Source organism: Triturus cristatus, chromosome 3_1 (genome assembly GCF_964204655.1).
Source record: "Triturus cristatus chromosome 3_1, aTriCri1.1, whole genome shotgun sequence".
Classification (NCBI taxonomy): domain Eukaryota; kingdom Metazoa; phylum Chordata; class Amphibia; order Caudata; family Salamandridae; genus Triturus; species Triturus cristatus.
The window spans coordinates 638,253,485-638,266,209 of NC_140583.1; the positions used below are offsets into that span (position 1 = coordinate 638,253,485).

At 44.6% G+C, this 12,725-nt stretch overlaps 1 protein-coding gene across 1 annotated transcript in view; it reads right to left on the bottom strand.

The window, feature by feature from the left end:
* The window catches only part of MAP2K1 (mitogen-activated protein kinase kinase 1), a 208,079-nt gene that overhangs the window by 51,713 nt on the left and 143,641 nt on the right, over window positions 1-12,725 (bottom strand). Inside the window, exon 6 of the mRNA XM_085644619.1 lies at window positions 11,954-12,078. Coding sequence (XP_085500745.1) covers window positions 11,954-12,078 — 125 coding nt within the window. The remainder of the gene's footprint in view (window positions 1-11,953; window positions 12,079-12,725) is intronic.

Sequence of the window (12,725 nt, forward strand, 5' to 3'; positions counted from 1 at the left end):
CAGCTTGTTGCATGCGAACAGCTGCCATCCAAAAAACCTTATCCGCAGTATACCATATGGTGAGCTCCTGCAAGCAAAAAGATATTGTAGTTCATAACAGGCCTTCCAACAAGAAATATTAAACATGAGAAGCAGATTCCTGGAAAGAGGGTATCCTAGCAAAGTTATTGAACAAGCCTGTACCAAGATAAAGCCAGTTATGAGAGTAGATTTAGTAAAATCCAAACCCACAGCATCAAATGAGGATGAACCTATAAGATTTATAACTGCGTATAGCAATCAATCATGGCAGGTCAGGAAGTGTTTGAAGTATTGACAGGTTTTAAATACTGATCCAATTTTTAAACAACACGTTGGGGGCCACCCAAAAATAACATTCAGAAAATGCACTGCTTTAAATGACATACTTTGTTGCAGTACACTTGAACAAGCGAAGGATCCCAGAGCCATACAAGGTTTTTTTACATTGTGTTCATGTAAGGCCTGCAAAAACAGTGTCAATTGCAAAGAGTTTACATTGTCTAAAGATCACAAACCCAATATTATTACCAAACATCTTACGTGCAAATCTGATTACTGTGTTTATGCACTTAGCTGTCCCTGCTCATTAGTATACATTGGGAACACTATTCACCAAGTCAAAAAGCGCGTTTTGGAGCACACTAGGGCTATTTCCAATGAGAACAGGCAATATCCAATTGCCAGGCATTTTAAAGAATTGCATGATAAAAACACCAGTCTCTTACAGTTCTGTTCCCTTGACAGAATTCCCAAATCTGAAAGAGGAGGTAACAGAACAAGGGAATTGAGACGTCTGGAGTCCAAAATGATGATTCGATATGGTACAGTGCATACCTTGGGATTGAACAAAGACGAAGAGTTGTCAGTCTATTTAGGCTAATTGTTATTTTTAATGAACTCTGGGTGTATCATTTCTGTCACGTTGTAGAATGACATTATGTAAATATCAGAAGCCAAGTTTGTGTTTTTAATTCCCAACACATGATAGTGATTGCACTATTTTTATATTTTTTGTAGGAGACGAGAATGTCAGCACACCATGTTGAAGAAATGCAAAAGAGTTTTTTTGATATCGCTGTAAAATCGACACAATTCTCTATGATGAAGTTTTTTGTGATTCGTTCAAATTCCCCATCGGGCATAAGTTGGAAAGCTATATTGGTGGAATACAACAGAACAGGAATACATCCTTTTAATTAAGGGGCCTCTAGGGCAAGATGTGGGGACCAAGGTTGGTCTGACTATAAGGATTTGGAAGTGCTTTCCTTTAATATGACATTGCCCACTGGGGCAGAATTGAAGACTGTCGTAATATTATATGTTGTTTTCTTATATTTCCATTCATTTCCTGTTATATATATATATATATATATGTGTTTCACAAAACACTTTGAGAAAAATATATAGAAAAATATTGACTAAAGTATGAATGCTAGATATCATGTGGTCTATAAAGAAAGTAGGTATATGAAATTTACCACTTCCAAATTGCTTGCCTTTCACCATGGTTTGGGACGGGTAGTCCTATATCTGTTGCTGTGTATGATCACTATATGTTTTCACAATGCACAAACTGTCTTTGACCCGTGACCAAGGTGTGGGTGCACCGAAAAGCATTGGGCGTTCGTTTGCCATTTGTTCGTAATAAATCACGCTTTATGGAAAGGAAAAAAAAGGGTGTTTGTTTGCCATTTGTTCGTAATAAATCACACCTTATGGATTTGGGCTCAAGACTATTTTGTTTGCAACACAAAGAATTTGGATGGATATTATATATATATATATATACACACACGCCAAGGTGTATTGAAGAATGAGTGGGTGTATGAGTGACTGAACGGATGATTTAGTGGGTGCGTGACTGACTGTATAAGTGAGTGATTAAACGTGTTTTAGTGAATGCGTGGGTGAATGATTAATCTGTGTTAATGTCTATATCAGTCTGTCAGTTGATGTGTAAGTGGCTGCATGGGTTCATGAGTGTCTATATGGGTTCATGATTGGTTGTCTGAGTACCTGTATGGGTGCCTGAATGTGTGTGGGTGGGTGGGTGGGTTGACAGGGTGTGTGTGACTCCCTGCATGGATGTGCGAGTGCGTGATTCACTGGGTGTATGGGTTCATGAGTGCATCTGCGAGGGGCAATATGGGTGAGTGAGTGGGAGTATGGCTGTGTTGGTGAGTGAATGGATGTCTCAGTGGTATATGTGTGAGTAACTACATATGTGAAAGGCAGTATCAGTGTTGGAGTATATAAGTGACTGTATGTGAGAGAGTGATTGTGAGAGTGGCAGTATGGATGAGTGTGTGCTTGAGTCAGGTGACTTTAGAGGTGCAGAAAGAGGTAAGAAGGTTAGAGAAAGAGGCAAGAGGGGTGCAGAAAGAGGCAAGAGGGGTGCAGAAGTGGGCAAGAGAACTGCAGAAAGAGGCAAGAAAACTGCAGAAACAGGTAAAAGTGGAGCTTAAAGAGGGAAGAGGGGTGCAGACAGAGGCAAGAGAGGTACAGAAAGAAGCAACGGAGGTGCAGAAAGAGAGAAGACGAGTGCAGAGAGGGAAGAGGGGTGCAGAAAGAAGCAAGAGGGGTGCAGAAGGAGGCAAGAGAACTGCAGAAAGAGGCGAGAGAAACAGGTAAAAGAGGTGCAGAAAGAGAAACAAGGGTGAAGACAGAGGCAAGAGGTGCAGAAAGAGGGAAGAGGAGTGCTGAAAGAGGAGAGGCAGGAGAGGTGCAGAAACTTGCAAGAGAGGTGCAGAAAGAAGCAAGAGCGGTGCAGCAAGAACCAACAGAGGTGCAAAATGAGGCAAGAGGGGAGCAGAATGAGGCAAGAGAAGTGCAGAAAGAAGCAAAAAAGGTGAAGAAAGAGGCAAGGGAACTGCAGAAAGAAGCAAAAAAGGTGAAGAAAGATGCAAGAGAACTGCAGAAAGAGGCAAGAGAGGTACAGAAAGAGCCAGGAGAGGTGCAGAAAGAGGTAAGAAGGTTAGAGAAAGAGGCAAGAGGGGTGCAGAAAGAGGCAAGAGAACTGCAGAAAGAGGCAAGAGAACTGCAGAAAGAGGCAAGAGAGGTACAGAAAGAGCCAGGAGAGGTGCAGAAAGAGGTAAGAAGGTTAGAGAAAGAGGCAAGAGGGGTGCAGAAAGAGGCAAGAGAACTGCAGAAAGAGGCAAGAGAACTGCAGAAAGAGGCAAGAGAGGTACAGAAAGAGCCAGGAGAGGTGCAGAAAGAGGTAAGAAGGTTAGAGAAAGAGGCAAGAGGCGTGCAGAAAGAGGCAAGAGGGGTGCAGAAAGAGGCAAGAGAACTGCAGAAACAGAAACAGGTAAAAGTGGTGCAGAAAGAGGCAAGAGAGGTACAGAAAGAAGCAAAGAGAAGTACAGAAAGAAGCAAGAGCAGTGCGGAAAGAGGCAAGAGGGGTTTATAAAGAGGCAAGAGAGGAGCAGAAAGAGGTAAGAAGGTTAGAGAAAGAGGCAAGAGAGGTACAGAAAGAAGCAAGAGAGGTACAGAAAGAAGCAAGAGCAGTGCAGAAAGAGGCAAGAGGGGTGTATAAAGAGGCAAGAGAGGTGCAGAAAGAGGGAAGATGAGTGTTGAAAGAGGCAACAGGGGTGTGGAAAGAAGCAAGAGAGGTGCAGAAAGAAGCAACAGAGGTGCAGAAGGAGGTAAGACAAGTGCAGAATAAGGCAAGAGAGTTACAGAAACAGGCACAAGAGGTGCAGCAAAAGAGAACATGGATGCATAAAGTTACAAGAGAGGTGCAAAAAGAACCAAGTACCGAAAGAACCAACAGAGGTGCAGAAAGAGGCAAGGGGGTGCAGAAAGATGCAAGAGAAGTGCAGAAGCAAAAGAGGTGCAGAAAGAGGCAAGAGAACTACAAAAAGAGGCAAGAGAGGTACAGAAAGAGGCAAGAGAGGTGCACAAAGGGGGGAGAAGGTTGCAGAAAGAGGCTAGAGTGGTGCAAAAAGAAGCACGAGAGGTACAGAAAGAAGCAAGAGAAGTCCAGAAAGAAGCAACAGAGGTGCAGAAAGAGGCATGAAAAGTGCAGAAAGAGGCAAGAGGTGCAGAAACAGGCAGGAGAGGTGTAGAAAGAGGCAAGAGAGGTGCAGAAAGAGGGAAGAGAAGTGCTGAAAGAAGCAACAGATGTGTAGAAAGAAGCATGAGTAGTGATGAAAGAGAAGAGACTTGCAGAAAGAAACAAGAGAGGTGCAGAAAAAAGCAAGAGAAATGCAGAAAGAGGCAACAGAGGCACAGAAAGAAGCAAGAGTGGTTTGCGCACAATTAGTACCAATTTAACACCCACATTTAGCAATAAGTAACAGGTGACCATTCCAGGTTTGCAAAGGGCTTTCCACCATGTTGTAACACTTGTCGCTGCATTTTTGGTAACGTTTGAGCCGTTTGAGCTAGATACAAGGTATTTTTGGTTCAAATCTGCACATTATGAAGTAGATGATGGCTTATGTGGAAAATGCGGAAAATGTATAATCATGCGAACATCGGTGCAGCCAAACAGCCGCATAATTTCAGTGGCCCTGTTCATACCTCTGACTAGGTCCAGAAGTGCTCCTCAGTGGTTCCTTATTTTTTTTTTGTCTCATTGAGTTTATAGTTTAGCTTCTATGGAAACTAAACCTGAGGTTACCACTCCACAACACAGACTACCATACCACATAATTACTTGGCATAACACATAATCCCACTCTACATAATTCCTATACACTAAATACCACATACTTTCTATCCACATAATTTCACTGCACAACATACCACATAGTTCAACTACACGCAACGTACATCCACTCCACTCCCAAAAATATTAGTAAAAAACTTAAATTTACAACGCCAATAGCTCTAACTCTCACAAACGCGAGACCTATTTCATTGCAAATGCTTCTTTACTAGTAGTCGCGTTTGCAGAGTGGTGGAGAAAGGGGGGCGTGTCCTCTGAAGACCTCTTAGCAATCCCACTGTGTGGGACTTACTGGAGGTAACAAGAGGCCAACTACCCCTCCTATTACCTCCAGTAAGCCCCACACAATGAGATTGCTGAGATGTGGACACAGGCAGCACCCCCTTTCTCCACCACTCTGCAAATGCACCTCCTGGCGTGCTATTGGTTAGGGGAATGAAGTTCCCTTGACTCCTGAGGGTCCTTGGGGGCCAACTAGCCCTCCTGTTACCTCTAATAGGCGTTATACAGCTGAATTGCTGACAGTGGTCAGAGGCCATGCCCCCTTTTTACAACACTCTGCAAACACGCCTCCTGGTGCACTGCTGCTTGGGGGATGAAGTCCACTTTAGTCCTGAAGTCCTCAGGACACAAGGGAACCCCATCGCCCCACATCAGTGCGACAAGAGGCGCGTTTGCAGAGTGTTGTAAAAAGGGGCGTGGACTCAGACCACCTCTCATCAATCCCACTGTGTGGGGCTTACTGGAGGTACCTGGTGGGCTAGTTGGCCCCTAAGGACCCTCACCAGTGAAGGGGACATTAGCCCCCAAACCAGAGTGGTGCAGGGAGGGAGCGGGGCCTCCGGTGAGTTGCGGGTTTCTTTCTTTTTTTCTTTTCTTTTTAGGAAGGGGGGGATGTGTGGCCCCCCTACCCTTGACCCTTTTGGGCCCCGGGGTCCTCATCCCCCAGGGCCTAAGCCATTTAAAAAAAAGTACAAATTATTAAAAAGGGAGAAGGGTGTGTGACCCCCCCTCCTGCGGCCGAATACGGCCCCGGAGAGCCCATCCCCCGGTGATAGGCCTTTGTTTATTTATTTTTTTCAAAGGGGAGGGGGGCAGCACTGTCTAAGAAACACAAGGGGTGGCGTAGGGGAGGGGCTGTCATGAGGGGAAGGGAGGAGAGGGGCAGTTTAAGTCCTTAAGCTATTTTGGCCCAATGGGCAATGCACGCCTGTTTTCAATCACTATATCACTATATCACTATAACACACACACACACACACACACACACACACACACACACACAAACACACACACAACCATAACCACACACAACCACACACACAACCACACACACACAACCACACACACACAACCACACACACACAACCACACACACACAACCACACACACACAACCACACACACACAACCACACACACACAACCACACACACAACCACACAGTAAAAAAAGCAGCACAAATATTACTTGCATATAGACCTAGGAGTTTTGCAACCAACAATGGGTCCCAGACAACTGTTTGGGAAATGCTGCTCTAGGAAGATTAGTGAAATGTAAGGGACAAGAGAATCTTTTTGTAATCAAATCTGCTGGTGGGTGCCTAGATTCTGAGGTCCAGATGATAAATATAACCAAATAGGACCCATGTCATCGACCAAGGAGATATCTTTCTCTTGTTTCCATGTCTGTGGTGTGTTAAGGATTATGCTGCACCCTTGGCCACTTCTTTTAGGTAGGTGAAATATATTTCCACCTAACAGCTCGCCAGCTATCCTTTGAATTCGGTGGCAGAATGTATAATTAAAGAATAACCCGCCCAAAAAATTGTTCGTATGACGGTTTTCGAGACTGAGCATCAGAGCTGTGTCCTCTCTGAAACGCATAGAAAAGCTGATGCCCATTTGCGACTATGAAAAGTAACCGTGTCTCTCTGCCCACTTCCCTGGAGAGTATATGATACTTAACTACCAAAGGCATCTTTGAGAACGCACCATGCACGTTACTAAATGGAGTGCCAGATGCTCTTCATGTCTGACAGGAAGGGCAACAGGAATGTGGGAGCAGCAGCCTGTTAGATTTTGAAGCTTCACAATCAACAACCCCATACCTCACTGCATGCGTTTGTGCATCTGTTTAAATATTTTAGTTCCGAAGGTATGATTGTAAATCAAACTATTCCAGAGTATGCCTTGCTATAGCCATGGAGGTGCTCCCATTCCTCTAAATTCTACGAGGTTGGGAAATACAGGGAATCCCATGGTACTATCCATGTCCCTGCAGACCAAAAGTATGCTGAGAAACAGTATTGCTGCCACTCTCTAGGACATCTGTCTGATGCCTAAGCACTTCAGCACCTTGGACTTAAAATGAGAAGCTGCACTCCGCTTTGAAGCCAGACTCCTTCCCCTGAACCTAGGCCTGAACCTACAGATATCTAGGGAGGCTCAGCGTGTTCTCTTGAACTTAACTGTAATGCTTGACTTGATGTCTAAAGAATGAAAAATGCATTCTATCGGTCCTTGAGAGTACCTGGGCGCTGGGGATACACCATCATTATGCACATCTTACCTTCTGTGCCTATCTAAAGGGTCACCCACAGAAGTAACCGACATGGTGGATGACATGGTCCACTATGGGTCCTCTTAGGAAAGGAGAAAGGCTTGTTTAAGTTGTTAGTAAGCATTAGCATGTCTATCTCGGGGTGCTGATGTACCTCATGAAAGCTAAGGAATGGAGTAATGAAGAGCACAGTAGATAATAGCACATGGGAGGGTGTCATGCTACACTCCAATCCTACCCTTTTTCAGGACCTCAGATATTATAGGATGTTATGAAGTATACAAAAAAGGGATGGGTGTAATGCTTGGATTAATATGTGCCACTGGTAATTACTTGGACCTCATTCTAGACTGTCATAACCCAACCATTTGCCAATCAGCCTTGGCCCTGCTCCAGTAGGAACTGTCTGGCCTGAACTGCCAGAACAGGTCCTCCCAGCCGTGGGTCTCGCGTACACTGGCTTGGCAGTTTGGACTGGACTGTTCCTGTTGGATCAGGGCCAAGGCTGAATTGGCTATGGCTGGGTGCAAAATAACAGTCGACTTGGATGCAGTCCAGGAAATGGCCTAGTAAGGAGCTATCCCAGCCTTAATATCCCCCCAATGTAGTAATATCTAGAATGAGATTGTTTCTGAATGAGAACTCCTCACTCTTGGGGTCAGGTAAGGCAAACAAGAAACCAAAGCAAAGAAGACCATGCTATTTGCTTGAAAAGCCTGCAGTCATAACTCTAAAGTTCTCTCTTGAATCCCAAGGTGAAACTGCTGTGAAGTGTTTAGTCACACCGATAAGTGATTCAAAGCGGAACAGGTCAGCAAAATAGGAATCCGGTGAACTGTACTGAAGCCTCCACTCCTGTACCTACATAGTTGGTGGCAATTTAACTAGTATGGACCGCCCCTCCCGAACCTGCTTAGGTAATTTCATCAGCAAGGCAGGTGTGCAATGAAGGATGAGAGCTGGTTTGACAAGGTGGTGGTTGTGGCTGTTCAGAGGAGCTCGGGAACAAGGAATAGAGTTTTCTCGGTTGCGGTGTTAGACCATGGAGATGAAATGGAAGTTTCTTAAGTATGGTACTTTCTCAAATGGATTGAAACGCCAAGGAAACAGGTGATTTCCCCACCACCGTCACGTCTATGTTTCTTTGAAAACCTGCTCGGTAGGGAGGAGCCCTTGGGTGGGTTGTTCCCTTGGGCTGCATGAGCACAGGGTCCATCACTATTGGTGGGAGCAGATTACAGCATCTTAGCTGTCTTGGGCTGTGCTGTTTTTCCTCTTTTTTGCACTGTGGCATTATAAAGTGTGTCACAGAGACTCCCTTACCCACCCAACAGAGCTGACCCAAGCCTCTGGATGCATCAGGGAGAAGTGATATAGATAACATCCTGTGATGTTACCAACTTTTATTGTCACATGTCGAGGTGCTCCCTCCTGTATTTGCTACATATATAGCTCTCTCTCATTTCACTGCTATACAATATTGGCGGCCTCGTCCGTCAAAGCATTACTACTCAACAAAGAATTCTGCACAGAAGCGAAACGTCCTATTAAATTTCTTCCTAAGAACAGGCTGATGAACACAGACAAAATACCCCTCATGTAGTCAGCAGAGCATAGTTAATCACATGAGAATCCGTCACTTTGCTACCCATTGCACTGGGCAACTATGTAAAACCACCAAGTACAACATGACTCATTAGACAAACATCCAACACACATCTGTTTCCTACAAAACGCAGCCTAACTACGAACACTGGCCACTCTAGAAACATCTGCATCCCTCCCCCCCTCCCCCCTCCCCCAGAGGACACCCAGCACCTGAAAGACCTCCACTGGTTCACCATCCAGAAGAGATTCCAGTTCAAGCTCCAGACCCGCACATACAAAAACCCTCCACAACCAAGCATTAGAATACATGCTTGGTTGTGGAGGGAACACATGCCCACTGCCTGATCTAACACCAACCCTCCAGAAAACCTCTTCTCACCTTGCCCTTGCTCAGACACCACATATCTGCCACAGCTGCGCTGGAGGACGCTCTCTCCCACTTTGCTACCAAAGCCTGGACCACCCTCCCCCTCCGCACTTCTCCATCGCTGAACCACTTCAAGAAGGGACTCAAGACCTGTCTCTTCGACTGATACCTTCAGCACAGCGCCTGAATACCCCCTGAGGTGATTAGACATGCTATACAAATACTACTTGATTGATTGCAAAATCTTCCCAGATGAACCACCTTGAACTATCACACTAACACAAACAACTTCTAAACTTTACACTGGCCATACAAACAACAATAAAAACAACATATGCTATCAAACGTTGGTTACCCCCAGATCCACACAAAAGAGCGATCAAATCGAGATTGAGCTTAGATTCCACCACAATGGTGGTTGATGCTATATAAATGCAAAAATAACAGCACACAAAGACGTTACAGCATAAAGTGTGTTATACAAGTGCAATCTTCAGCACTATGCTAAATTGCTTAAACTTTAGCTTTCATTTGTAGGAAGGCATGGACTTCATAGCTACAGTGTTCCAATAACAGCGTTCATCAATGTCTCCATTTTTCCTTTTGGGGTTTTTTCTCCCTGTGGTCCGTAGAACCTCAATGTCCAGCAGCATATTCTCAACCCCCAAAGACTACCTGTGGCGCCTAAGATGTTTGCTGCTTCTTGTTGGTGTTATAGTGCTTTGGTGTATCTATTGCTAAATATCTCATCCACCCACTCCACTCTCAATAAATGTGCACCTTAGTGAACAGTCTCTCAGCAGACAGATCAAAGAATGAATGGGCAAATGGACTGCAGTATGTCTAAGCATCCATGAAAGTGCAAAGAGTCCCAACTTGGAAGAGGTTCACCAAGCCCCCTCCCTCACTGCAGTTGCCTGGAACACGAGAGACAGCACTAAATAGAGGGAAGCATTTCCACTGACAATATGCTGAGCTGACATTATCCCAGAAGAGAACCCACTTATCACAGCCCACACAATCCATTAGCATGCCAGGAAACTGTCAGTGTGTGGGAGATGTACCCACTCACCCACACAAGTGGATATTAAATATGTGCGAGATATTGGAGGTGGCGCAGAAGACGACTGTGTGTGCAGGAAGTGAGAACATAATTGTGGTGTAGAATTTTGTGTGACAATAAGATTGTTATGGTAAGGATAATGAGGGCCAGAATTTGGTGCAGAGGATTCTTGGAGCATAGGGACGCAGTGCAAAGGATGGTGTGATATCAGGATTGTGCTGCAGAAAGATTGTGTGACGGCAGTGTGTTGAAGCAAAGGATGGTATAACAGTAGGACTGTGGAGCAGAGAATTGCGTGTGGATAGGATTGTGGTACCAAGTTTTTTTCCGAGGACAAGTTTGTAATTCAAACGATGGAGTGTAGCGAGGACCGTAGTACTGACTATGGTGTGATCCTACACTACTGATTTGAGGGTAGGATAACAGAGCAAAGAATGGTGGAGGACATAACTGGTGTACAGGATTGTGTGAGAGTAGGATTCAGGTGCAAAGGATTGTGTGAGGATAGGATAGTAGTATAAAGGATGGTGTTCAGCAGGACAAAGGCGCAAAGTTAAAACGGAGTAGAAAAACAGTACATAGGATCGCGTCAGGGGAGATGTGGTACAGAGGACTGTGCCACAATATAATTGTAGTGCAGAGTATTGTGTTATGGTGAGACTGTGCTCCTGTGACGTGACGCGCTATGTTTCTGAGGAGCAAGGCCAGTATGGTGTTACTTATGATGATGAGAAGACATGATTGTGATGTAGGCACTATTGTGTTGCAGAGGGTGTTGTACCGGTAGGACTTTGTTACAGAGGATTTTCAAGCAGAATATGGTCCAGGTATGCACAGTCCAGAAGGCGTTTTGAGAAGACTATTGTGATGCAGGCCGTTTGAGGATAGGTCTATGGCAGAGAATAGGTTGAGGCTCTGGTTGTGCTACTGACTAGGTTGCGAGTAGTAGATTGTGTTTCAGAAAATGGCAAGAAAACAGGACTGTGGTATTGAGGACAGTGTAAAGTAGGACACAGATATTGAGGTCTGTGAAGGGCAGGATTCTGCTTTGTAGGATGGTAAGAGTCAAGAGTTACGTTGCTAACAATGGCAGTCTTTGGTTCAATGAAGGTTCGATGGTTGCTTTAGTCTCCTGGGGAAACTGTGAGAGCATGGTTAGTATAGGGTAAAATTAGAACGCGAAAGTAGGATAGTGCTCGAGGATGGTGGGAAAGCAATACTAAGACACTGTTAATAATGCATGAGCAGGACTATTATGCTGAGGATGCCGAAAGAGTAGGCTCGTTGTTTTGAAATGTGTTAAGGCAGGGTTGTGGTACAGTTAATAGTGCGATGGCAGGATGTGGTACCCAAGACAGTGTTACATTAGGATTGTTGCAACAAAGGTAGCATGAAAGCAGAACAGTTGTATTTATGATGGAGGAATGTAAAATAGTAGTGGGAAGAATCGTGCTTGAGAAGGATTAAGCGCCATTATCTCTGTGCTAGAAGTACTGTAAAATTGTGAGAGCAGGATTGTGGTGCTGAGAACAGTTCAGAGCTCGACTGTGGTGCTGATGATAATAAGAAAAAAACATTCGCAAAGAGGATGGTGTGAAACAGGTTTGTGGTTCCACTGGCAAAATCATTGCATTTTGGGGGTAAGCGTTAATCTGCACTTACCGACATGTACGACCTGGTGCCCACAAATGAGTTGGCCATGGAATCAATAAGTTGGCCACTGACTCCAAAATCGCAGAGCTTGATCTCACCCCGAGAGTTCACCAAAATATTCGATGGTTTCACATCTGTGAAAAAGGAACATACAGAGGTTGAAAGAACCACATTAAAAAAAGCACTGGATGTCTGTAGGCGTGGTGCATAACCCACCACATACTCTTTTCATGAGATCTACATCTGATCAATGAATTATACCAAGTTCCTGACAGATATTACCAGTGTTCTAATAGGGACTACACCGGACCAGATTACATCAATGGCCATTCCAAGCAGTATGCTTATATGGTTCCCACTAAAAAAGGTAGGCCTGCATATTAGGATGACAGAACTTCAGAATGTAGGAACTGAGTCCATCTACACCATCAGAGACTGTCGGCCCAATTCCTACCTAGCTCACAGTGCCTCACCGTAATCCCCAACCTTCCTGGGGTGGAAGGTGATTTTGGCAACCTCGAAATGATTCCCAAGGGAAGATATGCATAATGTTATCAAAACATTTATTGAAACAATCGTAGTCTTGCGTACAAAGAACGAGCTGCGACTATTAGGCAAATAAAACAAAGCAAAGTAACCAGCATTATAAACATGGTGAAAAGAATAAACAGTCCAACCATGGCAGTCTGATTTCAATATATTTCTACCTATTAGTACCTCTATTTTGAGAGCATAGCGGATGTACCCTCTCCCTAATCTCTTTACGTTATCCTGAGGCCCC